Source organism: Alligator mississippiensis, chromosome 8 (genome assembly GCF_030867095.1).
Source record: "Alligator mississippiensis isolate rAllMis1 chromosome 8, rAllMis1, whole genome shotgun sequence".
NCBI classification, from domain to species: domain Eukaryota; kingdom Metazoa; phylum Chordata; order Crocodylia; family Alligatoridae; genus Alligator; species Alligator mississippiensis.
Window position 1 is genome coordinate 11,793,373 of NC_081831.1, and position 27,445 is coordinate 11,820,817.

The window sequence follows — 27,445 nt, forward strand, 5'->3', positions numbered from 1 at the left end:
GCACACGTGTGTACACACACACACCTGTGTCGCATGACTCGTGCCAGCCTCGGGGCCCCTGGATTGGCTTTTGTGACCCCCTGCTCCCAGCACCGTCCCCCTGCCTCCTCTTTTCCCACCTTTTGTAGTCGACTCGCTCCACGGTACACGTTGCTCTGTACTGTCCTTTTACAGCATTCGACAACGTGAGCTCCCGTTCACAAAAGCTTGTATTCTCTATATTTAGTCTGTAAGTTATCTATCTCCCTGGCTTTCTGGGTTCAGTTACTCCATCAGACAACCGTTGTGCCAGCTCTGTCGGAAGAGGACGGTAGTCGAAGGGCACCTCTTCTTCGCACCGTTTGTCTTTGTATGCGCTCATAGGTATTATGAAGTTCACCAAAGGCTTGTATCCTTGAGGTCCAGCCATAACATGATGAATGTATTTATTTACTTGATTTATAGGCCACCCTATCCAGTAGGTTCAGAGCAGCTTGCAGTAATTGTACTAATACATCCAAAAGGGTCACCTTTTTATATTTGGGGATACAGGGAGGGACGAGGATTTCTTAGGGTGATTCATAGATGTTAGGGTCAGAAGGGACCTCAATAGATCATCGAGTCCGACCCCCAGATCATCGAGTCCGACCCCCCAGTGATATCTTTTACTGAGCCAGCTGCATAGTTGGGATTGAATTAGACAAGCTTTTTGAATGCGAGGCGTTCTTCCTCAGGTCCCTGGGAGTGATTATGATTCCTCTTTCTTCTGTAAGAGCCAGCAGGAGCTGTGTGGGGTAGTGAATGTCAAAGGACACAGGTTCTTATGTAGGTGGTAGTGTGAGCTAATCATTGTCATAGCAAAACAAAAAAGAAAAGAAGGCCGGAAGGCTCCATTTTCTGCTCAAAGCATGATCATTTCTTGTCTAACTGCCTGGGTAAATAGTTGATTGACTTGCGTACATGGGAACTGCTGCATAGAAAGCATCTTTCTGAGTGGGTAATCCAGGCTTGATGTCTGGCTCGCTGGTAATGTTGGTAGACTTCTCCAAGAAAGCAAAGAGTTGCTAGAGCAGAGGGTTGGGGAGGCTGGGGTGGAGGGAAGGGGATGGGGAGAAAGGGCTGTGTGTGCTGATGTTCAAGCACAGGGCAGTGTCCTAACTGCAGTGTGTCACTGGAATCCTCTTCCACTCACCGTAACGGCTCATTGCCCATTAGTCTTGCTGCTCTGCGACAGCCATATCTCATTGTAGTAATAACCAGGCCTGATGCTCTTTTCTTTTTAGGTTAGAGGCAGTGGAAACAGAAGACAACATTTCTCCAGCTGTGGCCCCTCAATCTTCAAAGATGGCGAATGGCATCACCGACACAGGGGAGCTCTACTCTCCTTATGTGAGTATTAATATTGGAATATGCCACGGCTGCTTGTTTGTGGAAGAGAGGTCTTCAAAATCCTCCCTGCTGCCAAGGTATCTTCTTCCTTGGGAAACAGGAAGTGAAATTAAGATGATCAGTGTCAGCATTGCAAGGAAGGCCACACGAAGTCAGGGGAGGGCAGTGATTGTGTTCATCTTGTTGCCTGTGGGATCTAGTTTTACGTGACACCAGCCAAGGACTGCTTTACTGTATGAAAGCATCTATAACATCTGGAGTCTGGTAAGACAGCTTAGGGATCTTAGTGTCTCCGAACACTATGTTGTTTGCCTTGGTCCTTTTTCAACTTGCATTTAAAAAACATGATGCTAAAAATGGCATCACCTTACTGTAACTCTGGCTCAGTTGTCTTTTGAGAGGCATCCATTTGCTTCACTGACATAAGCTACTCTAAAATAATGGGCTTTAATGTTCTCATTTTTACATCATGGGTAACTTCACAAACCTTAAGGCAACACAGTTGCCTTAATGCTTAATCATTTTGAAAAAGAAGCTTAAGATATAGCACCTGCCTTCAATGGTATGTGCTTACTTTGTGGTCTTACAAACACATTTTCCATTTTAAAAATGGCTTCTCCCTTGTTGCTGCATGAGAAATTATGACTAGGAGGGCAACTGTATTGGACACAAAATTGACCGTAGAGGCCGAAAATAACTATGTATAAAGCATGTCAGATGTAAGCAGCAAACTAAAAAGGTACATTGGAAAACCTTTATTTTTTCACTCTAGTCATTTTTGTTTCCAGTGTTAGTTGAAATCATGGCATATAAAAATAATTTCACATGAGCTTTTTTCTGTGCCAGCTATGAAAGGAGGGTAGAGTCTACAGGTACAATTTTAAAGGGAGCATCAAAGTTTTGATTTATTACCTGTGATGTACACATGGCAAGGCATAGCTTGGAAATCTAAAATTCCAGTTGTTCAAAGTCTGGGGATTGCTGGGTCAATTCCAGCATATTAAAAATACATAGCCATTGTGGAGCACCAGCATGCATTGTGAGATCAGATAGCTCATAAACCCAGCAGGCTTGCAGCTTGTTCTGAGTGCTGCTAGGAACAATAGTGTTCATGGCTTGTGGAACAGGCCAAGTCTGGATCTCAAAATTATTATAATTACCATGTCGCCACTTTTCCCAAAGTGATCTAGAGAAACATTAAAGACCAGCACTAGAAAGGATTGGCGCTCATATCAAGACATGTCAGCTTTCACGTGCTATGAAATGTTCATCTTAACTCTAGGGACTCTGTATAATCTTATGGAAGAACCAGGCATTAGGATATCATAAGCGTATTAGCAGCTAAAATCTGGCCAAAATTGAAAAGTGAAGGGCACAGGGGAGCAGGACAGAATCAAAATGACTGGATTTAAAGCTTTAATGTTGGCTGTTTCATTATGGTTTGTGGATACATTTGTTTGTGGCTTGTCCTTTTGCTGTAAAGTCATAAGCCTTTCCACTTAGGGGTAGCTACATTGGCTTAGCTGAGTTAAGTGGAGGAAATATCTAACTTCACCACCACTCAATAAGTCTTAAATATTCTTTACTTAACAAGAGCTGCTTGTAACATCAGTAGCAGCGTGTACACCCAGACCATGCTAGAATTGGGAATAGATTTTCTCTCTCACTTTTAATGTCTTTATTTGTGGAAGTTATTGTCGTTTTCCGTAGCCAACCAAATCTACTAATGCAGCATGCATCCCACACACTTTTCTTTCTTTCTTTCTTTTTTTTTTAAGTGTCTAGCCAGGAGCAGAAATGCACCATTGAACCAGCACAAAATCATTCAGGGCAAGTAACCTCTTTAGGCCAATGGTCCTGAACCAGGCTGAGTATTTTTGGTACTGACTTTGGTTAGTGTAAAGCAAGCCAGTTTGAGGGGGAATGTTGAGTTCTGGCTTGTTAGCACTTAGTAGCTTTTTTCTTGCTGTGTCTTGAGTACAAAATATTAGTGTTGCAGAAGTCTTATGTAGTCTGAGCTCTGAGGAACTTGAGCTTCTTTCTGAGGCTGCAGGGATCTGTCTGCCCCTGAATCTGAGTATACAAATGCAGTGCCAGTCTTTTCATCCATTCAACAAAAGCCAAGGAAAATCACCTGGGTTTCTGTCCAAAAGACCTTTGGTGCTGAGCGAATGAGCTGGGGCCCTTGGCACTTGGAACAGAAGGTGATGTATGTAGGAAACGACACCTCTGCCCACAGAGTGAAAGAGCCTTTCTGCATGCTGGGAAGGCTGCGGTCTGGTCCTTTGGGAGACCTCTCAATAGATGAATTCGCCATTCACTTGCCAGTGAGCACAAGTGGAAAGAGCTGTCAGGATCTACTAACCGATCACACCCTGCTCTCTGAAAAGTGCCCTCTGAGGTGGCAGCCGGTATAACCTTTTATCATCTTATATATGTGATATTTTAGGTTATCATTATTATGATAGCATCTCTTAGAAAATCTCTTAATATAGGGGAGGGTCTTCTTAATTTTATGACCTCTTTTCATACGACTTCACATAGCTAGAACAGCATGATGGACCCGATGATCTGTAAGGTCCCTTCCAGCCCTTAGCAACTATGAAACACATTTTGAGACCGGGAGACCAGAAAGGAAGTGCCTTACTCAGGTGCCTGTTTCTCTTTGGCAGGCCAAGAACATGAGAGAAGACCCCCCCGACCCCCCCCCCCCCCCCCCCGCCCTTATGTCAGCTGTGTGCTATGGGATTTGCAAGGAATCCCATCTGATTGTACTCTGTTGTTGGACAAAAATAAGGTCATGATCCTAGATAAGATGCTTCATTCTTGTGTCTACCATCTCAAAACATGCTGCTTCAGCTATGTGCACTTGTAACCAATCAATTTGAGCATACCAAAATCTATGCCATCCCTCCTGTAGAGGTGACGACATAAAAGACCATACCCATCACAGTGTAGTGTATTGTTCAGGGAGCAGCATGATTTTTCCAGGAATTAGCTCCTTACAGATCCTGATATCTCTTTCTGCTGTGCTTCCTGGACTGCAGCTGCAGCAGCCTGTGATAGAGGAACTGGTACTAGACTGCAGGGAAATGTGAGTAATCGTACCATGACACAATCTATGCTTTTCCCCCTCCCAAAGCTGCTGAGTGAGCAAATCATGTTCATCGAGCCAAAGGCTTCCAGCCACAAGGATTATTCATCAGTTTGGGTCACAGGGTGCTCCTAGACCCCATTGCTTTGGTCAGCAGATCTGGTTTTACTTGCTGATACCAGTTTAAAAGAATGGGGCTTGGAAATGGAAGTTGGGTGGTGGGGCCAAGAGTGTATCAGTGCTTCCAGACTCTCCAGTACTTTATACCCCCACTATTTTTGGTTCCAGCAGCTGTTTTGGGTATAAACATTAACTTTGCTGTGGTGTGGGCTAGAGGAAGTGATTTAATCTCTTGCAGTCCTCAACTACCGTAAATACCTTTTGATGTCATGAGATTTCTCTGTAAATCTCACAGGCTGTGCCTGACTATCTGGAGTGGCTGGGAGGAGTTGTCCCCCGGTAACTGTTGATAGGTTATGCAGCTAGTAAATTCCTGCTGCTTCCTTTAAAACTGACTGAAGCACACGTAGAGCTAGCCTGAGCCAGGCACAAAAATGCAGGCAAGGTTGCAAGCTGCTACAATACAACTGCCATGCATCCAGTCCCTTATTGGCACAGATTGTGGCTCTGATGTGTGGTGCATTGTGGGGTGATTATGATGTAGCTCAGCATCTACTGAGGCTTGGATTGCAATGCTCTGTAAGTCCCAAAGAGAATGGATTTGAAGGGGAATGTCTTTCACTGGGGCAAGCTAATATCTTGATCCCCTTGGCTACCTCTCTCTTGTTCTCAGAGTCATCTCCACCTACCTTCACTTCTACCCTGTACTTGTGCTCCCTCCCCCAAATACGTACACAGGTCACATTCCAGCCACATAGCAGCATCAGTGCATTATCTCGGCTAATTCCCCCAGGCTGGTTGCAGACTCTAATGCTGATTGTCTGGCTGATTTCAGGTCGGTCTGGTTTACATGTTCAACCTTATCGTTGGGACGGGAGCCCTCACCATGCCCAAGGCCTTTGCAACTGCTGGATGGCTCGTCAGCCTCATTCTCTTAATGTTCCTGGGCTTCATGAGGTAGGAGCTTGCTGTATCTGTGCCTGTCTGTAGCATGCAGGGGGTTGGGGGCTGGCTTTATCTAAAAGATGCAGGCCAATGCTGTGGTGAGAAGTCCTGTCCCTCTGGCACTCGGATGCCTACAGTTGTCTTGAACCCTGTGTAAAGACTCTGGTTTTCATAGCAAATTCTGACTATCGGAGGCCTGCAGTTTGGAGGTGCAGTTCCTCTCGCTATTGGAAGGGACAAGACCTTCTCTGTCTGCTTCAGAGTCTCCTGTGTCCTGCATGACTGTTTTTGCTACACAACCTTTCCCCACCTGTTTCTTGGGGGCCCGCTCCCCCATTGATCTATCCAGTGCCTATCTATAAGACAAGTAGTTTTCCCCAAGCACTAACAGCAGCACCAAATTGATGTGATTCTTGACAAGTTCACCTCTGTTGTACTTCACATAGCAACTGTGGAACTGACCTGGCACATTGGGTTTGCTTCAGCTCTTACAAAGCTTTGAACAACAGCAGGGACACTGGGGCTAGGTCTTTCTGCAAACTCAAGAAGATGGCTCTCTTATTATTCCCATTTGGAAGGACATCTTGACCTCATAAGAGTTGAACACTTTCTTTCTGCCAGTTCGGGCACCTGTGCTCAGCAGGGAAGGTTTCCAGCTCGCTACGGACAAAGTTTTCAAGTCTTGCTCTGAGTTGGCAGACTTGGCCTCCTCTGGCTGAGTTGATTATGGACCAGATTGTGATAACAAACAGTTGGTCAAACATTTGTGTGTGTGTGTGAACTGTAACCATTTTAAGTGTGCCGCAATGAGAAGACCGTAAGGTATTCAAAGGATCAGCTGGGTCCTCTAAACCCATCTGTCTTGTGTTTGGTCTGAGATGCAAGCAGTGCCAGCAGATGCTTGGGGTATAGAGACGGAGGTCTGTACTGATTCGGCAGCTTGGAGCACCCACACCGATGAAAGAGGAGGTCACTTGCCACAAAACTATTCCTACCTCATTCTCCCCGCCTCCCTTTGCAAGTTATGAGGTTTGCTCTAAGCTGGTCCGAATTTTGAACTTTAGTTAGGTTACCTGTGCACCAGGGGAGCAGAAGGCAGTTGGATACAATTAGTCTCATTAAACCAGATGTTTTGGGCACTCCAGCAGCACCTGTAAAGCATGCTCTATTTCCAAAGAGATGTAAAGCTCTCTGTCTCTCCCTGCTCACTAAAGATCACCTTATTTTTTGCAAGCGCAGGCAGTGCTCATCCTGGTGTCCTGGCCATATTCCATTTTGCATCCTAAATTCCTTCTACACTGTAGGTCAGAACCAATATTTTTCTTAAATTGCTGGCCTGTGCTGTTTGGAGATTGAACAGCTGCCATGTTCCACTGAAGAGGAGGCTGCATTTTACTGGGGTATGAACTGATCCTTGCAAATCCCCTACCTCAGGTGTATTAAGGCTTAATTGTCAACTGTGGTACCCTAAAAAAGAACCTCTATGAAAGTGCAAGTGATTATTGATAGACAAGGACTACAGAAATTACCAGTCGGGGTTGAATTCTGAAGCAGTTTCTTTCAAAGAAATATCCTTTCTAAAGCTTAAAGCCCCTGTCCAGCCATGTGCCTTCTGCCACATATGTCTCTTTCTCAGTTTAACCTTGGTACAGTCCTTGTGCCAGGCTTTACAAGGCACTGGGACCATGTACTTTGGGAGTTGAGCTGCCCTCTTGATTTCCTTCCAGTGTTAGTGCTTCTGGCTCCCTAATGCCCTCTAGAGAACCTTCAGCACTGCAGTAGCCTACGTGGGGAAATCATTATCCCCACCCCGGGAATGGGCTGCCGTACTTCCATCCTAGCAAAACTAATTTCTCATTTGAACTTGATGAATGAGTTCGGTTTGTGAAGCAGTAAGAAACCGCTTTACAGACTTAAATAAGATTGATTTGGGTTTTATTAAAAGGAGAGGGGGATAGGAACCTTTCAAATGGGCATTGAGCTGAGATAATGACAATCCATGCCTAAAAGCGGGTAAGTAAATTGGAATGGGGACCGGGGACCTCCAGTGGGTCAGTGGCTCCAGCCATCTCCTTTTAAAGACGCTGTCCTGCTCCTTATTTAATTCCTTACAAAGCTTTTCTCCATTCTTGGCAGAGTTAGTTTTTGACGTCCAAATCATCTGCCTGTTGCTCCTAACTCTACGACAATAACGCAGTGCCCTTCCATAGCTCTCTTCATCTGAGAATGTTTTGCAGGCATGAGGAGGAAGAAGCACAGTGCTGTAAGATAGGCCAGCATGTGTTGTTTGCATTTCTTAGGTGGAGAAATGAAAGCCTAATTACAGGAAAATGCATGCTGAGTTTAATCTTTCTGTGGGAAGTCAGGCCACACTGCAGTGAGAGGCTGTGCTGTCTGTGGGACAGTGCCTCAGTCAGAAGCTTAATATTTCAGAGCCTGTAACTGCTGTTTTATGCAAGTTAGCTGAAGACCACCTATTCCAGAAGCATTTGCAGTGCAGTTCTTAATTGGCCTCAGTGGGCACGTCTACACAAGACACTTTACTGCATAGTAGAGCTAATTACTGTGTAGTAAGTACTGCCTTCTACACGTGCTGATCCTTATTGCACAGTAATTTGCTCTACTTGACAGTTAATTTGCTACCAGCAAATGCAAGGAGCAAATTAAATGCCAAGTAATTAGTGCACAATAAGGCATGTGTAGACAACCAATCAGGAGCAAATTTGCTCCCAGGCAGCAAGGGGTGGAAAACTGCTCTCTGCCCCTGGAAACTGCCAGCTGCTGGGGTGGCCTCTGGTGATAGAGCCTGGGCTGGGGCAATGTCCCCCTGCCCTGGCAGCATTGAGCTCCTAGACCCCGCTCCATGGTCATGAAACGGGGACTGGGAGATTGCTTACTGCTAGCTGTCCCACAGGTGGATTGGGGCAGGGGGCTGGAACCTGCCCCTCCCCTGTGGCTCTTTCCAAGCCTCCTGCCCCCACTTGGCAAGCTGGGGCTGGGAGCTCCCTCCTGGCCCTGTCTGGGATTGGCCACTGGAGCCCACCCTGGCAGCAGGCAGCTCCTGGGGGCAGGGAGCAATCACCCAGCCCCTGCCAAGAGACAGCTCTCTCCTGGCCCCATGTTCCCCCTGCCTGCTGCAGAGGGCTGGTGCACAGCCAGAGAGGGGCAGGAGCAGACTGCTGCCAGGAGCAGCAAATCCTCTCCCTAATCCTTGCACGTGTAGATGCCTGCCCAGGGTGAATTTACTCTAGCAAAAACCTGCCCCACAGCATTTGCATGTGTCCATGCGTCCTGTCTGATCATCTCTGAGATAACTCTAGAAATACGGAAGTTCCTTTTATGTCTAGGTATTTTTGCTCTGTTCTGTCTGCGTTTATTCTTTTGCTATAAGTTCCTGGGTGAGTCTCGGAGGATAATGAGGGGACAAATGCTTAAGCAGAAAACAGTCCACAAGGCCTTGTGCTGGGCATAGCAACAGATCATGAAGCAGCCACAAGTACCTTTCTGTTCTTCATTTACCAAAAGAAAAATCTTTCTGCCTAATCCTATAGCATTCATAAGGGAATGTTTGTTACTGAGCATCTACGTAAAGCCTTACATCCCAGGACATGTCTTGGAGTGGGTGCATACAGCACAGCTGGAATACAGCTGTTTCTGGGGTGAAGGATAACTGCCAGCATTGGGGAAGCTCTCTGTGCTGGAAGAGGAGGACAGGGAAAGTTGGCGATGGATATACTGGGATGCGTTTCTGCTCTGCAAAACTTGGTGATCTTTAGCATTTACACATAATAGACAGTGTCACTGTTTTCCAAGAATTCAGTGTAAAGACTCCATATACAGTAACCTGTGCTGCACTCAGTTGATCTTCTTAAGAAAGATGAGGAGCTAAGTCGGTCCTATCGGGATTCAAACATGGTGCCTAGACCTCTCTTTCACCTTCACTGTTGCGTGACAACTCCTGTGCTGTAGAATTGACTTAAATTTGGTCTCAATCCAGCTCCTAGCAGAGCAGCATTGCAATTACATCTCCTCAGGCAGTCTAAGGATTGAATAAGCCGTGGAGGCTCCTGCCCCTAAATATGGTCCTGTTCCCTAGCATTTCCCAGGACGGTCAACGTGGCCCTCCCAAATGCCAGCTTCATCTGAGAAACGTCAGAATTCCCCACCCCAGAATAATCTTGTCATACTTATTTCTTCTCTGCATCTTGCATTTAGTAACAGTTTCAGGACTGTGGCATATTAGAGACTGCAGCTGGAGAAAGCTGCTGTCCTCAGAAAGCCCGGTCAGTAATTCCCAGTAGCCTGTTCCATGGTCCTTGTCATCAGTCAGTAATGACCGTGTTTCTCCTTTAGCTATATGACCACAACCTTTGTGGTGGAGGCCATGGCTGCTGCAAATGCCCAGCTCCGTTGGAAGAGAATGGAGAAGCGCAAGGTTTGTGTGATGTTTTGTTTGGTTTCCAGTCTCTCTCCCTTAATCCCTGAGGGCTCCCTCAGATGACTGCAGGCTCTGCCTTGCTCGTTAGTAACTCTAATAAAGAAATAAATTTCTACTTAGTTAACTTCTCCCTATAAAATGTGGTCATTCCCTGTGGAGTTGCCCATAAAATCCACAATTTTCTTTTTGTTTCTTAAAAACCCTGATGCTTGCCTAGATCTCTCTTAATTTCATGCAATGCCATGCTCCACAGTGGGTGGGAGCAGCCTGTATCTGGGTGCCATTCTAGGTGTGGAAAGATGTATTATATCCCTAAATGATCTGACACCAGGGACTGCAGGATCCCAGTGCTCCAGCTGAGCCTGTTTGAATGCCCTTGTTAGGTATGTATTCTGTGCAGTGCCCCGGACACTTTTCTGTGTCTTCATGGAGGAATTTATTCTCTTGCTGGCTTTGCCAGGTTCTGGATTTAGCAACTGCCATGGGGCAGTGCAAGGTGTAAATTTTGGCCTGGTGTTAATTGGAAGGTTGTGTTTTGAGTGGCTTTTCCAGTGCCCAGCTAGGCCACTATGTAAAGTTGGCTCAAATGTGTCTGGTGCCCATGCTGTAGTGCTGAACACCAAACCTACAAACTTTTTGCATCAGGCTTGCTGGTGCCCTTTATTGTTGCACTGAGTGAACATAAGGCTCTAGGGTATATGACTAGGGATCTCCGTAAATCATGCCAGAAGTGCCCCCCACAGCAGCTGCTTTAATGTTTTTCATTTTGCCCCTCAACCTCCCACCCCACTGATTGGCGGAGGTTTTAAATATGCTGCAGTTTTTGCTTCCGTGGCAATCATCAACAAACAGCCCAGCTGGCGGGACCCTTCTGCCAATCTTGGGAGTGGGCAAACGGCAGAATAAAAAATATTAAAGGAGCTGCTGCAGGGGGGTACTTATGGCACGATTTATGGAGATCCCTATATATGACCTATCCAGAAAGAGTCCAGCTTTTTATGTCGTTCACTTCAGTGACCTGCCAGTATCCTTTTGCTTCCCCAGAAAGCTCTCCCCACGTTCCCAGGCCAGGCAGCATGACTTTCTAACATTTCATCTGCTCACCACCCACTTCATCCAAGAGCAGATGGGACTGAGGCGGTGTCACTGGGTTGTTCCTTCCTTGTGGTATAGTGGCCATAAGATGTGCCACAGGTAGCCGATATCACAGAGCAAAACCTGGGCAGTTGCACTTGTTTTCCTACCTTCCAGGAAGATGACGAGGATGAGGATTCTTCCTCTGGGGTTTCGGATAATGACGTTCTCCTCCAAGATGGCTACGAACGATCAGAGACGCGGCCTATCCTGTCAGTTCGTAAGTGTGAGACATCCATTACCACTTACTTTCTAACTTGAAGCAAAATACTACTCCTGTGTCAGAGAGGGCCATGCTTTTATCTTTGTCCTCTTTAAGTGAAATGGGACTACTCTACTGTCACCTTGCCCTTAGTGACTGCTGAGTTCTTTGTGTCTATGTTCCAGGAATTTTCCTGTAGTAAATGCTATCATGTCCGTCAAGATGGGCAGATGTATGTAGGGAGTTAGATTTATCCTGCTGCTTCCAAGGTTTTCCTTTCCCCTTCAGCCCCAGAGCTGTTCCCACTGGGTTCCTTCCTGAGACAGGAATGTCTTGCTTCAGAAACCTCTCAATTGCGACTTTGGAGTGATGGCATTATGGGAGCAAAGTAGAGGTAGAAGTGCATCTTGGGACCATTACATGAAATGCCTTTCATTATCTCCAGCTGGTTGTGTTCTTCCTTTGGGTTTCTCAAGAGGAACCAATGGCACTTTTTTATTTCCAGAGAGACGTGGCTCACCCAACATCTTTGAAATCGCGGAGAGGGTGGAAATGGGCCAGATGGCCTCCATGTTCTTCAATAAAGGTAACTGTCTGGTTTCCTCAGAGGTCCTACTGGGTAGGATGCTGTCGTACTACTGACCCTCAAGCCTGGGCACTTGTAATTTGGTGGTGCCTGTTGCTGTGAATTCTTGGATTTCTTTATAACTCCTGGTATAGAGGACTGAGTCCCTACCCACATAGTGCTGGATTTCTGCTATCCATACTTGTGTGTGCAGAGAATGGGGTGTTGTTACAGCTTTTTTCCAGTACGAACAAGAATCTAGATAAGTCCCGAGTATACAGTAGGTTCAGCTAAACAAGCCTTGAAGTGTTTGTATGTTTTTGCCTTGAGATGGGGAACTGTAAGACTAGAAGTAACAGTTGCTTCTGCCGTGCATGACTGCCTTGACCCTGACACTGTCCAAGCCTCTAGCTGTGAGCTTCATCCACAGAAAGAGCCAGCAGTTAGAATATGCTGCTCTCATCGAGGTGACGGTATTTTAAGATCCAGCCCAAAGGAGAGGGGGCAGCATGGAGAATTTCTGCAAGTGTAAGACAGTGACTTTTACAAGGAGAGCTTCTTTTGATTGAGCTGTTGAGTCTGAATGGGTCCCTTGTGTACACCTAATGGAGACAGACATCTTGTCTTCATATTAAATGTGTTTTTATTGTATAACAGAAAGCAAAAACCTGTAACTATAATTAAGTAAGAACCACACAGAGGGGGCTGCAATATAAATCTGTATTCATCACCTCTTGCAATAGAGATAGAAGCCATAAAAATGAAAGAGATGATACTTGGAGAATAGCACATCTGAGAAGAAATATCACTCGGAACCAAATGCTTGGATGCCATGGGCTTGCCATTTGGCTCTCATGGGGCCATGCTTCTGGAGGTCAATGACATGTTTTTTGTTCACCGGTCTCTTCTTATAATGCAGTAAGCTGACTTTTCCGCTACATGACACCCATTTTATGCCTGTGTATCTCCATTGACTTGAGTGCAAAGTCATGCTCAAGGGTTGGGATTTTCAAAACATCCTAAGTAATATCAGCAGACAGCGTACTTTAAATGGTTATATGTTCTCCCAAGCCACCTAGGGTATTTTGGAGATCTTGTCTGTAGTGGTGGGAAAGCCTGGATGTTGTCCTGGAAGCCAGAACATGTAGGCTCTAATCCCAGCTCAAACACAGATTTGTTGTGCCTGTGGTCAAGGCTCTTCCCCTGTGTTGCCCTCTTTGTAGGATGGTGCTAATATGGAGAAGCTACTGTGCAGTGGTAGTTTGGGAGTTTGTATTTGGGAAGCACTTTAAAGATGAAGAGCACTTGGAAATCCTGTTTTTCAGTAGTACCGTGGAGTATTTATCCACGTATGATGGCAGGCCTATCTAGCTAGTTATGGAAACAGTGTGGGCAGGAGGTGATGGATTGGCCAGTGCATAGATAAACTTAAAATTGGTAGTTTGCCCTCTACGAGGACATTAGCAGGACAGTGGTGATAATGACCATTTGCCCCTACTCAGGTATTGGATGGCAGATGACATCCTGTGAGGAATTTAGGCTCTTAAATTAGGCGTAATTTCCTCCAGTAGAGGGTGCTGGGAATACACTCTTCTCTTCTAGCCTCAGCTGAAGATGTGAATGTCCATTTCCTTGCAAGGTGCTACAAACTGTTTTAAGTATTTGGCGTATCATCCCTTTTATTTTTATCTTGAGGTATCCGATTTGCATGCTAGGAATCTCCCAGAAATATGTAATCTCCAAATAATATCAGGGAGGGGAAAGGTAAGTTATACTGCTGTAGATCCCAGCATGAAAGCCTCGTGATTTCCAGGTAAGACAGGAGGTGAACCTAGGTAACTTGTTGGGGGATCTGAGACACATTTCCCACTTTCTGTTACTCCTTCAGTCAGATGTGAGAATACATCCCTGAGCTCTAGTTCAAGATGCCCTGTTGTTTGGTTAGAAGAGCTCAACACTGAGAGGTCACAGAGCGCGGAGCCAAGTTAAACGTCTGTTTTTTGCAGACTTTCATAGAACACAGGTTGCTTTTGACGGAGCTGTACAGCTCAAGTGGCCTTGAATAAAGGGGCTGTGCAATGGCTAGTTGGATTCTAGGGTGAGAAGCTGCGGCTCTCTGGGGCTGGAGTTGGAAAGTAGTGACTCAAAGTGCTAGCCTCTGCAGTTGTGCCATTAGCAGCTGATTATTTTTTTTTGGATCCAGGTCCTGGGTAGTACAGGAATTGAGGTGTTTGGGGTGGGACTTTGTGGCTGCTGGAGAGACAGTGGGTGGAGGCCTACTCATAAATTCCTATCAGAGTCATTGGCCTGTAAAAAAGGAAAAACCCTCCTGTTTCTAATGAGTTCTCTGCTCATTTCCCTTGACTGACTTAACAATCTGATACGATGTGACTGCAAGCCTAGGAGTGAAGATGGGTATAAATCTTTCACTTCTGAATCTCCATCTGTTTTCTGAAGGGAGCTGACTTAGGTTTGGGCTATAAAGGAAGATAAAAGGTGCCCGGCTCTGTTTCCTTTTTAAAGGAGCCTGCTCTGAAGGATGGCTCTCTAAGCCCGCAACACCGGGCCCTCACTTCCAGGGATCCAGGAGTCATTTATTGTAATAATGGATTCTGTGCACATTCATCACGCCCCGTCCTCGTAGGAAGTCATTGATCTTCCCATTTTGTGTCCAGTAATGAAAGTATCGATCAGGGAGGGTCGGTGGCAGTTTATAAACAGAACCAACACTAGAATCTGTCTGCAATCGGAGAGGGGTGGGGGCAAGGGGGATCTCTTACCTGAACTTCTCCACCGATTGGAAAGTCAGATTGGGAACGCTGCCTCTGCTTTGGGCAACAGTGACAGGGTAATGCCTGCATGTCAAGAGAAGCCGGGGTGGGGTGGGGTTGTGTTCCCAACGATTGACAGGTCTGATTTCTTTTTCTTTTCTTTATTTTAAATGGAACTGGAGTTTCAAGTGGACAAACATAAAGAGCCTTAAATCATTGTGCTGACTTAATAACCATGACAGTGATCGCCCCTGACCTTGTCCGAAATTATAAAGGATCTCTCCATTTGGAGAATGGTGTCAGTTTATTGATACAGGGTCAGAGGCGATGGGGTTCAGAGAAGCCTATCCCTGAACTTTCTGCCTTACAGATATTTGTTAGTAAGTTCCTTATGGAATAATTTCATATTTAGCTTTTCTGAGGCTGAAATACCCCAGAGATTTCAAAGTGCTTTATGCGTGTGATAAACCTGACTCCCACTTTGCAAATGTGGGTATCTAAGGCAAAGTGAATTGCTCAGGGTCTTCTCCTACCCTGTCCAGAGCCATCCCCATGGAGTCCTGCTGCCTCTCTTTTTCTCTCTAGAAATCAATACATTTAAATCCTTAGCTCTTGACCAAAAGTTTTTGGTTAGGGGAAGCTTGTCTCTTTCTTGTAGACATCCCAGCTGTTTAACCCTTTACTCCCATGCATCTCTTTGAACAAGGCTCAAAGAGAGCACCTAGACCAGGGGCAGGCAATTATTTTGGGCAGAGGGCCGCTTACTGAGTTTTGGCAACCCATCAAGGGCCTCATGACAGGCAGCCAGGGGGTACAAAAATATTAATTTTCTAAATTTTTTAGGGGCCCCATGGGCTGGATAGAATGTCCTGGCGGGCCACATCTGGCCCATGGGCCACATTTTGCCCACCCCTGACCTAGACCTTAGTAGCTTAGCAAAATAGGAAGATGTAGGAGTTGCGGGTTTTACTTACAAATAAAAAGAACAAATATCGAACGCCTTGACTCTTCCAGAGTGGGGTGAGCACTTGGCGCTCCTGTTTATTAAATGCAGCAGTAAAAATGTTTCCCCAAGGGCAACCTTATTGTTTCAAATTCTTCTAAAAAAGAAAAATCTCCCAGGCTACAATATGGGCAAGTGCATTTAGGCTGCAATTGGTTCTCTTTCTTGAGGAAGTTAGAGAGGGATATTAAGACTCAACTTTAGAGTGAAAAGCTGGTTAAAGACTTAACTATGAAGGTCACTTCAGTGACTCAGTAATAATGGCATCTCAGCACCAACAAGCACAAAGCCACAGAATCAATATACTGAGTCCTTGTGCTCTCTTCCAGTCTCCTCTCTCGTGTCCCCCATTAATGTCTTGAGAAATGCCACCCTAGTTTTGAGAGATTGGTGGATGCAGTGATGCAAGAGGGAGCTTCTTAAATACGAGTTGGAGATGGTATGGGGTAAAAATGATTAAGGACTGCATCTCTGATTTCTTTTTCACAGAAGCAGGAAAGGTACCTTGCTACCTTCCAAGTAGCACATCATTAATTGAAAGGATCAAGTCCACATATGCAACAAAAAAATTGAATTTAATACATAATATTTATTTGATATCTTGTTAGCAAAATATTTGATATTTTTTAGAGTTTAGGAAGCATGACTTACAAGAAAAGCTTGGAAGAAGAGGGATTGTTCGCTCAGGAGAAAAGACTGAAGAGGGATTAGATAAATCTTCAAAAAACCTGAAGGGAGGTTACAAACATGATGGTAAACAGATTAGACTCTTCTCGGTTCCTGCAGGGAACAGGATGAGAAGTCATGTTCTTAAATTGAAACATGGGAGGCTTAGGTTGAACGTAAGGAAGAACTTTTGATTGCTATGGTGGTTAAACACTGAAACAGATAATGTAGAGAGGTTGTGGTGTCTCCATCCTTGGGAGTTTTTAAGGGCAGCCTAAACAAACACTTGGATGAGATGGGTGGTCTGCCTCAAACATGGGTTGGACTTGATGACCAGCCTCCTGAGGTCCCTTCCAGCCCTATTTTTAAGTGTTTGTATGAAGATGAACAATAATTTTTGGAACGTAACGGCATCCAGGTACTACAGTGATGGGTGCGGTGTAAATATGTGGTAGAGCTTCTAGGCTACAGAGCATTGCATCAGCGCTAACCTTCATGCCTGCAATAGCACTCGACCTCGTTTTACAAATGGCGAATGTGAGGCACAGAGAAGCTAACGACTCCTGCAAGCCACCGAGGAAAATTTAACACCACCTGGGATTAAAACAAGAGGGAGAGCGCATAGATCTATCAAAACATTAGCTGTCATCTCAAGCTGTTCTCCTCTTATTCACTCCCTTTTATTTATTTCCTTTCTAAAGTAAAACAGTTGCATGATTTTTCATGGCTTGCTTGCCTTTGAATGAAAATCTGTTTAGATTTGCTTTGTGTTGTTTAGATTGAGGCATTTGGCTCCCATTTCTTCAAAGTGGGTCAGTGCAATTTGGCATCTTTTTATGCCTATTGATTTCCGCTCACCACTGCAGAGTTTCCTGTTTTCTCCCATTAAGGTTTTTGGGTGGAGGGGGGGTTGTCCATGAAATTAACTTTTTTATTTCAGATTTAGTTATTTATTTTATTTTCTCCTCTTCCGTACAGCTGAATGCAGGACAAGTAAAATCTGATTTTAATGAAAGACTGTGGGCAGGAGAGAACGAGTGAAATTCTTCTGTAGAGCCCTGAGATCTGAGGGCAGCAGAATTGAAACGTTCGAGTTTTGCAGGATTGCAGTTTAGCTCCGAAAGCTTTATGTGCTCAGCAGAAGTTTTCCAAAGAAGCTTAGCTTCAGGTCTGTAATACGTATAGGTGAAGCCCTGTGCAGGATTGGTGCAGAGCTTCAAGTCAGTGTGCTGCTGCGTGAGGGCACTACAAGGAACGGGCTTTTGGGGTGTCGTGAGTCTTCTGCAATTCTTTGCATTCCAGCTGTGTTGACACTGTTGCCATCCTACCAGTCCCCTGGCACTTCTTAGTTGAAGTGCTGAGAATAGTTCCCCAAAAGGGACTATCTTGCTGGGATCATTTGACCCCAGCTGACTTCCTGCCCCTTGAGCAGGGGGCTGGACCCGACGATCTTGCGAGGTCCCTTCCAGCCCTAATGTCTATGAAATCTATTAAAGGAATTGGGCTTCTGCTCACCAGTGAATCAGGGTCTTTGGAGATGGTGTATGAGAGCAGAACAAGAAGTACTGGGATGGTTGGGTCACTGATTCTCAACTAGGCTGCTATGGCATCCTGGGGTGTCTTGAGATCCTTTCAGGGGTGCCACACAATGTTAATAGTGTTCAGTGTGCAGATGTGGCTCATTAGATAAACCCAGAGATTTCGATTGGGAATCCAGAGCGTTAAAAACATTCTGACGTGTTGTTTCCAAGTTCTTTGCAACCGAAGAATTGCTCTGTTGTTTTTCTGTAATCAAAAAATGAGTGAAAACTAAAGCTGGCATTTTCCAAGGTGGCCTTGAGTCTAACAAGGTTGGAAACAACTGGTTTAGGTGTTGGTTTTGCAGCCTTTCAGCCATGGCAGGTCAAACTAATACACAGCTCTGTCCTAAAGCAAGCTGCTGCATGCAATTTGCCCATCACTGCCATTGATTCTTTTTCTCCCTGCAGTGGCCCCCAATTGCTGCTGTCTCCCTGACTTGAGCCAAAATAATTTTTGCAGACTACATCCAGCCCACGGGCCATGGGTTGCCAACCCTTGTTCTAGGTGGCTAATAATTGGGTACAGAACCTCCTTTTACTTCTAGGCTCCTATTGTATGGCAAAGGCCCTCCCTGCTGAGTGGCTTGTATGAAAGGGGTTGGTCTCACTCAGTTTTCTGGTACGTAGGGGTCCACACGCCCACAAAAAAACCCCTCGTAATTAGCCCTTGTTTCCCTTTCTGGCAGCCTGTGTGAAGAAGCAGTGATTGAGCCAGAGCTGATCTTTGTGAGTCAGTCTCCATTACTACTGCCTATACTCTTAGGGTCAGGGGGGAGGAGGGAGCATGGAAGGCTATAACTTCTAGGCCCTGAAGCATTTAAACCAGCACCTCTCAACAGATAACTGACCACAATAAAATAGGACAAGCAAACGAAATCTAAAAGCCTTTGAAAGCAGCATGAAATGAGCATCTGACTTCTAGGAGCATGACATTATGACCCACCTGTCCCCAGCCTCCTTGTTAAAATGTTCTCTCTTCTTACAGTTGGTGTGAACTTGTTCTACTTCTGTATCATCATATACCTCTACGGGGACCTGGCAATCTATGCAGCAGCCGTACCAGTCTCTCTCATGCAGGTGACCTGGTGAGTATGCCTCTGAATGCATGTCTTTGAGAGCATTGGGATATATAACATGCTAGTGACGGAGGATGTGAAGCCTTTGGATGTGGACGCTTGTGTGACTGTGTGGTTATTGAGTAGACATGGTTTTGCTTTTGCCTCTTGTAGGACGGAAGGAGAGATGGCTCAAGAGCAGGTCATCACTAGCTGAAAGAGGGTTAGTGCAGTTGGGTCATATCCGTCTCTAGTTTGTTCTCTTTGCTAGAGCTGTAGCTTAGCTGGCTGAAAAGTCACATGCCCTGGCTTAGTCTGAATCAGATTTTAGTGCCAGACTATCAGTTGGCAGCTGACCAATTAGGGGAATGGGTGTAGGTCCCTTTGCACAATTAAAGAAAGGACTCGGACCAACAGAACAGCATTGTGTCCCACCAGCTCTGGAATTAATCTGAAATTGTGACTTCTAAGTGCAAGTCTCTGTGTGCCGGTATCAGTCTCTTAAACCATCTACTCCGATCATGTACACATGTTGATGCAAGGAACCCAAGAATCTGAGTTTCTTTGCATAACTCCCAGTGATTTTATATTCACTGACCAATGTGTTAACCCAGTGAGATTGGGAGGGAATCTCTTTTGTGTCCCTCTCTCTTTGAATGGAATAGAGGGGAAGACGGACTGGTGCGGACGGAAGAAAAGAAGTTGAAGTCTTGTCTTGGTTCTTGTTTCCCCCCTTCACAGTAGTGTGACTGGCAACCACTCCTGCGGCGTTGGAGATGGCACAAAGTATAACGATACGGACAAATGCTGGGGCCCCATCAGGCGGATCGATGCTTACCGACTCTATTTGGTGAGTGCCCAGAATTGTGGTTGCCTCTCCTTGTTGGTTCTTTTCTGACATGGTCTGCCCAGGTTTCCATGGAGTCAAGTGTTGGGGTTGAACAGCAAAGGGGTAAAACTTTGGACTTCAGCCTGGTCTTGCTAGACTACCCCAGCTGCAGTCCACTTCGGATCACTACGGTCTGCTGATCTAAATTTCCCCTGCACTTTCTATGACTTACGATATTTCCCTCTCGTTTTCTCTCACTCGCTTGCTTGTTTTCTCTCACTCGCTCATTTTCTCTCTCTGCTTTCTTTCTCCACCCGCCATGCTCGTTCTCCCCCCTGCCTGCAGTTGTCTATCTCTAATGCTAGACAAGCCCAGAAGTGTCTGCACTTCAGTGCTTGGTGAAGCAGTTCTGATTTTTATACAGAGCTTTTAAAACTTACAGGGTGTTTTAGGATCATTTTGGTTGCAAAGCTATATATAAAATATTGGATCTGTTATGTTGCAGAAACTTGCATGTACGTGTGCAGAATTGTGTTTGCAGTATGGCTATTTTATTCAAAGTGCTGTTCCTTTTATGTTTTTGGAGGGTGAATTTATTTGGGGAACTGGTTGGGAATATACCACCAGAGCAGCATCTGGTATTGTACTTTAGCCCAGCTGGCCCTTTCGCTTAGGATTGTCTACTGCACCCATTGCTATGGGATCAAAGTGTTGTGGATCCAAAACTGATTATTCTAGGGGTCTGTAAATGCAGCTTCTCTCATTCAGTGCGGGTTAAATGGATATCTCTGAAGACAAAAGCCACTGGAGGCGAGGAAAGAAGGGCTCTGTATGCAGGGTATAAGAGCTGAGTAGTTCTGAATATCAAATGGACCTATTGGAAATCCAATTAGGGATGAAAATACAAACTGGATTGGAGAGGTCTGGAGGAAGGAGCTTTGGATCAGTAGTGTGAGCAGGGAACTTCCAGGGCCAGGGATAAATCAACATAATAATTCCAGTTAGCCTCGTAAGGAGTGTGTGGTGGCTGGATCCCTTCCCCAAGCACGTCTCGCTCTTGCAATAACACCGAATCAGGAGCGAGGCCTCGGAAATATTAGTGAATGTCAAAGCCTGGTTAATTATTTAAAAGAAATATTATTGCTTTATTAAATTGCGTCTTGGCCTATTTCTTTAAAACTTCCACATGATTGAGGATTTCTTCTCTGAATTTCAATAACTCTTTGACCCAGCAGAAGGAACTTGTCAGGGAAGGCAGACATGCATTAATTACTGCCTGCGTCTCCCAGATATTGCGCCTATAACTCATAAAGATAATTGTCATTAGCGCTTGAAAAAAATTTTAAAAAATTAAGACTGTAGAAGTGTTAGTCTCACTGGCATCTGTGTGTGGCTAACTCGCACGGGCTTTTTTCTTTCCTGTCTGCTTGTCTTTTTCGTTTGTGTTTTGAAGCGTACTTATCCTTCACAGCAATGGTTAACCCTCCTCCTGTGTAATAAGAAAAAAGGATTTAGGTGCTTGTCTCAGTTGTGTTGTGGGGAGGAGGTGATGAAGATATATGATGCTATGATATATTGTGTTAGGTCATCACTGAAGAGCCTCCCAGAGATGTTGTGTTGTGTTCACATCTCCTAGGTGCAGTGCTGTATCTGAACTGAATTACACCTTCAAGGATGTCTTTATGGCTCCCAGTGGGTGTATGCATAGGTAACGCTGTTCCCTCAAATGAATTCAGGGCTCTTGTTTGATTCCTAGCTCTTCCATTCACTCACAACTTAACTTAGGTCAAGTTACATAATGTCTGTTACCCCTCGCAAACAAGGGTCTTGACATCCTATTTACCAAGGCGTGTGAGACTATAACACACGTTGAGATCAGCTGCAGAACTTGTAGTCTTCAAGCTCTGGGAGGATTGTTCTGGGAATATCCATCCCCGTCCAACCTGCATGCCAACATCTTGTCTGGGATGGTTTAGACACAGATGATCCTGCCTTGAGCAGTGGGTTGGACCAAATGACTCCTTTGAAGGTCCCTTGCAGTCCCATTTCCTATGATGTGGCCATGTCTACATGAGCGCAGATATCTGTCTCCCCAGGGACAAGTAGCAGCGGCACACCTTGTGCACGCCACACACGCTCTCTCGCATGGCAGGTTACCCCAGGTGGAGTAGGGGAGGCTGGGGCCAGCAACTGTGCTGACCCCAGCAGCCTTACCCGGGGTTCTGGGGTCCTCAGGGAGCTCCAGCCATGGCAGTCCTGCATCACAAAGCCTGGCCAGCAGCCAGATCATGGCTCCGGCCAGCTAGACTTCAGTCTTTGGTGGCATGCCCTGCTGCCACATGCGCTTCCCTACTTCTTTTTGGCATGTGTTTTTCTGACCCCAGGATCTCCTGGGATCAAACCCCACCAATCCCCGGGTGCTGCAAGATAGCAGCGCTGGGACTGCCTGCTTGTGCAGTGTGCGACACCGCAGATGGGTCTGCAGCACCATATATCGTACACCCATGCTCATCTAGACATGGCCTATGTGCTTTGGTGCTGGACTTTCCTGAAGTATGTTCTAGGTATAACATATAGACGAGTGATCCATGGGTAAAACTGGGATATTTTATTTTTCTGTAAGTAAAGAAGTCTCTTCTCCTTGGCTTCCCTCCAACTTCCACTTCACAGAACTGGCCACTTTATGCCAGGTGGCAAAATTAAATTTTAAAAACATTTTAACAACCAACTATCATGAATTTCTAAAAGCATTTTGGTCCAGATCTCACAAGCTGACATTTAGCTTTCTTAGAATTTCACTTGAAAATTTCAGTGAAGCAAAAACTTCTGTTTTGATTGGTTGCAAATTGCAGCAGCTTTTAATTGCGCAGTAGAAAAGTTCTGAAACTTCTGCTGAAGGAAAACACTTTGAAGCCACAAATGTAATGTAGAGTATAGAGCAGCATGGCAGAGGCAAACATGTCCTCCAGATGGAGAGGATGGTGGTGGATGATGCATTGTCTGTCAAACGCTTTCCGACTCACTTGTCTTTTCCCAAAGCTGGCTGTAGCACAGAGAAGCCTTCCTCACTTGAAACAGGATGGTGCTATGAGTTGTCTGGTGCATGTAGCATTTATTTAAGCTTATTTGGAATCCTGCACTTGGGACGGATCTTGGCAGCTCCAGACAAGTGAAACGTTCTGCTCTTCTACTGCAGTGATCAAAATTTGGCAGAGATTTTGCTAATCAAAAGCCGTGCGTGCGTCTGTTTCCGTCTGACATCCAGCACACAATAATTCTTGCCACAGATTTCTATCACCCTCCGTGGACAGAAGCACAGTAGCTGGAACATGCCTGCCCCAAAGGAGGGAGAAGAATTTGGAAGCGAGGGAGACTCTTGACATTTCTCAAGAGCTTGGGAAATGGGGGTTTCCTCTCTCCATGCTGAGAAATGCCCCTGCTCTTCTGTTCTTGAGTCATTGTGGACACACAGAGCTTTTCTTTCAGATTATGTCCCGGTGTTGACCAAAGGCAAAGAGATAACACAAGAACTTAGGAAAAAAATCACTCTGTGCTCTCCAAAGACAGCAGCTCCCCTTCTCTTAAGTTCCTGCCTTTTAGTTTTCCATTGTCCTTCACTGCTCTTAATAATCTGATATTCAAACTCAGTTTTGAGAGAGCTCAAGTGCCCATCAGACGGTTCAAGCCAGAACCCCACCCTGGCCTGATTTCTGCTCCTTGCCTATGGTAAAGATGACTTGATTTATAGTCACCCCTCTTGCTCTCTTCATCTCCTCCTCCCCCCCCCCCCCCCCCGCTCTCCCTCTCCATTCTGTGTGTTCACAGCTAGCAAAAAGTTTTTTAACTTATTTTTTTTCAGGGCAAATAGTTAATTATTGTTTTCTCTGAGAATCAACTGGGGTGGCAGGTTTCATACCAAGTGCCACCTCTCTTGCTGACTTCCCTGGGATATCTGCCTTTCCCTTTATCCCCTCTTTGCAGCAAGAAAGTGTTTCAAACATTGAATCTTCAAGCTGAGCGAAGGGAGGAGAGAACAACTGACATTAAAATCCTGTTTCATGGTTTAACATCCAAAAAGTCCTCTAGAAATGGTTTCCATTTCCGCTTTTGGGGAATGGAAGCTGAGGAACTATGTATTAACATGCGTATTTAGACAGATTAAGTCCATCTCGGGAGATTTGCCTGTTAGCGGCAGTAATAAAGATGCTACATAAACCAGCACACCAAAGTGCGGCTGCAGAGTTTGCCCAGCACATTAACCTTTGTCCCATGCAAGTACAGAGCTTTGGTTGTAAATTGCCTTGCAGTACTAGCTTGCCAAATAAATGGGTAAAATGATTTTTATGGTCCAACAAATCCTCCGTCCTGTCCCAGGCTTGTAACGTGCCTCTATTTTTTTGGACGTTGGGAGGCCCAGATGATTTTGGACATTGGACTTGTGGAAGTCTGCTACAGTGGGACAGGTGACTCGGTGGGTAAGGGACACATGCTACATGGCTTGGTGACCCCTTTGGCAAATGCTGATTGAGGTTAAAGCGAAATGATAACTCTCTCTCTCTCTTTCCTCTTCAAATCAGTCAGAAGGCAGCAGCCCCCTCCACAGCCAGAGTGATTTCTGAGGGGTCTCACAGTCATCTGGCTGTTTTAAGCCCATTGTAAGGGCAGCCAGGAGCAAACTACCATGAGGGGTGATCCTGTGTGTGTGCAGATTGCCCACAGATCTGGGTCTGTGCACCCTGGCTGCTATCCCTCTATAAGGCTTTCCTTATGGCTAGCCATATGCCTGCCGAGTAGGCTGTAATGAGGGACGTTCACATCCAGGTTTAACCCTCTCTTGATCACATGTGCCATCTTGGTGTTGCCCTTCTGTAGCAATATGACAGACAACACATTTGTGGCTAGGGAAAATACAAGCTGGCGTATTTATTTCATGAGAGGTTAGTCCGGAGCAACAGCCACTGCCCAGAGAGTCTGATCCAAAATGTGAACGCGACCTGGCAAATGTTGCTTCAGCTCAATGCTAGAGAGCAGGCATGGCAGCTTATTGCTCGCCCTCAGCCCTCCCTCCCTGGCACTTGGGGCCTCGGCACCTTCCCATCACTGAAGCGAAATGGCTGTAAGTCCCTCTGAAACAGGGTAGGAAAGCGCTGCAGAAGGAGCTCTTTCCCCTCCCCACTTTCCCCCAGCCTGGCTGAGTGCTGTTCAAAGCTACCGGGTGCATCTGTTCTGTCTGAGCACTGCTGAGTTTTGGAGCTGCCTGGGAAAGGGACGTGGCATCCGCTTTACAGGTTCGCAGATGCTGCAGTATCGCAGGCAGCCCAGCGGGTGTGGGCCGAGCGAAGATGGGAGTGCAGATGGTTTAATGGAGATTATCCCGGTTGGAAACGTGCTTGCGCGGTGAATAAAATGAGCGGGCGTGCAGGCACTTACTTTCGCTCTTCGGGAAGGGACAATGTCACCCCGGCCTGGCGTTCTGATTGTAACGCTGAGCAATCAGAGCCAGGCCCGTCTGAACCTGCCAGGAAGGCAGCCGCAGGGGCCGGGGAGATAATTCAGGGGTACAAAGGCCTTCCTGTTGGAAACAGAATTAACCTGAAAGTGCTAAGGCTGAATTAACACACTTCATGGAGATGCATCTCCCCTCCCACCCTATTCTTCTCTCTTGCCATGATGCTGTGTTCTCCCCTGTGGCCATCTATAGGGCTTTTCCTCCCTTCATCTCTTCCCTTTTAACATTCGCCCTCATTTCTGATTAACCGCAGCCATCAAGTTGTGCAAGTTGAATGCCTCGATATGAGCTCTGCGTTCAGAGCTGCTGTTATTCCCTGGAGAGCCGTGTGTGTGTGTGTGTGTGTGTGTGTGTGTGTGTGTGTGTGTGTGTGTGTGTGTGTGTGTGTGTGTGCTGGTCTACTCTACTCCAGGCCTGCAGCCTGAAGACATCCCTTCTTAATAGTTTGCTTTGGGGGGAAGGAGTAGGTTGCTGACACCCAAAATGTACTCAAGGTTTTCAACCATTTTATAGACTCAGGGCACCTGTTGAAAGACTCAAGTCCGTACTCGCTAGACTCTAGGCAATCCTTGGACAATGTGAGCTCCTGGGTTTTATTTACTACAGAAAAATAATAGAGCAACTCTTCTGTTGCACAAAACTTGGAACCAGACGGGTCAAAATGGATTCCTGTTTGCAGTTGCTAGGTTTATCTGGTGAGTTGTGTTTGCACAGCTAAGAGTGCACCCCTGAAAGGATCTCAAGGCACCGCAGGGTGTTGTGGCACCCTGGTTGAGAATCGTAAGTCTAGAGACGCCTGTTGCTTTGGTGTCTCCTTTACCAAGCCAAGCTAGAGTGAGCAACTTAGCCGTCCCCAGATGCTAATGCGAAAACCAATTACTGTTCCACCCCAATGACCGTAGTGAAGAAGGCAGTGCTAGGTGCGAAAAATATGTATTTCCAGAGAGGTTTTCATAACTGCAGCACTGGCTGGCTGTGAATGATTTAGTTACCAAAAATGCCTTTTTGAGCCGAGATCACAGATCGCCTCCTGACCTCCTTATATAAAAGGATTGCTTTACACAACATGGAGATCAAGTGCAGCAAGTACTGGAGTGAATGTGTTGGTTCTTCAGTAGTTCATGCACATCTTGACACCCATCTTGCTGGGGTCAACTGATCCCAGCAGTCTTTCCTGCCCAAGTGCAGGGGAGCTGGACCTGATGATCTGTAAGGTCCCTTCCAGCCCCTAGCAACTATGAAACTATATGGCACCAATAATTCAAAGCAAATAAAATAACTCTTGAGTCCTGTCAATTAGGGAAGAGCAAATATGTGGAAGCGCTGTCTATAAGGTTAGAGACCTATGATTTTTAGTAACCATCCTGCTCTGATGCCATTCACTGACTTAAGCCTTCTCTGCTAGCTGGTTGGAACTGGGGGAAAGTTGAATGGAGAAGCAACATACACATCTTCCAAGGACGCTTGATGAGCATCCCCTTCCTTGGGTGAGGAAGTTTTCCCTTCTGTTTTGCCACCTTCCACCGCTGTGCCCCGCAGCAGTCTCCTCTTGTAATAAGTGGGTCACAGCTGCCGTCTCGTGGATATTTATTCTTGCAGGTCTTCGTGCCAAGCGTGGCCTAGAGACTTTCAGAACCAGCATGCCGGGGATGCAGGTGCCTTGGTGCCAGGTGTCCGGGGCAGGGAGGGTTGACTTAGCAGCGCAGCTTTCCAGCTGGTGATATCCTGAAGCCTGTGGATGGGGACCGTGAGGAGAGCAGGTTACACGGGGGAGTTTATTGTGCTTCCGTGAAGCCAACGTTAGCTTTTAAAACTGGCTTGGAGAAATAATACAGTAGTTCTGCAGTGATGTTTCAAACCCCCACAGCTTCCTATAGTGATGCTGCTGTGTTATAGAGCCATTACATATTATTTTTTTTTATAAGGTATGTTTCCTAGCAAGCTTCTTTTGCCGATATTAAAGCATGTTGTTCCCAGCAAACACTTGAGTGCATTTTATTATGAAGCTAATGTGGAAATAAAAACAAATAAATAGTGTCACCGTAAAAGAATGGCAGCTATTACTCTTGTGGGCAATTACAGTTTTGGAAGCTTTTTAAATAGGGAAGGGGGGGGGGACCCTGTATTAGTGATCCAGGACACTGCAGCTTCACTAAAAGCAGTAGG

General features: G+C 45.8%; 1 protein-coding gene across 1 annotated transcript in view; it reads left to right on the top strand.

Annotated features, from left to right (window-relative positions):
* The window catches only part of TMEM104 (transmembrane protein 104), a 64,665-nt gene that overhangs the window by 419 nt on the left and 36,801 nt on the right, over positions 1-27,445 (top strand). Inside the window, exons 2-8 of the mRNA XM_006262442.4 lie at positions 1,263-1,368; positions 5,418-5,539; positions 9,881-9,962; positions 11,217-11,319; positions 11,807-11,887; positions 18,872-18,971; positions 19,683-19,791. Of these exons, the coding sequence (XP_006262504.2) occupies positions 1,263-1,368; positions 5,418-5,539; positions 9,881-9,962; positions 11,217-11,319; positions 11,807-11,887; positions 18,872-18,971; positions 19,683-19,791 (703 nt within the window). The remainder of the gene's footprint in view (positions 1-1,262; positions 1,369-5,417; positions 5,540-9,880; positions 9,963-11,216; positions 11,320-11,806; positions 11,888-18,871; positions 18,972-19,682; positions 19,792-27,445) is intronic.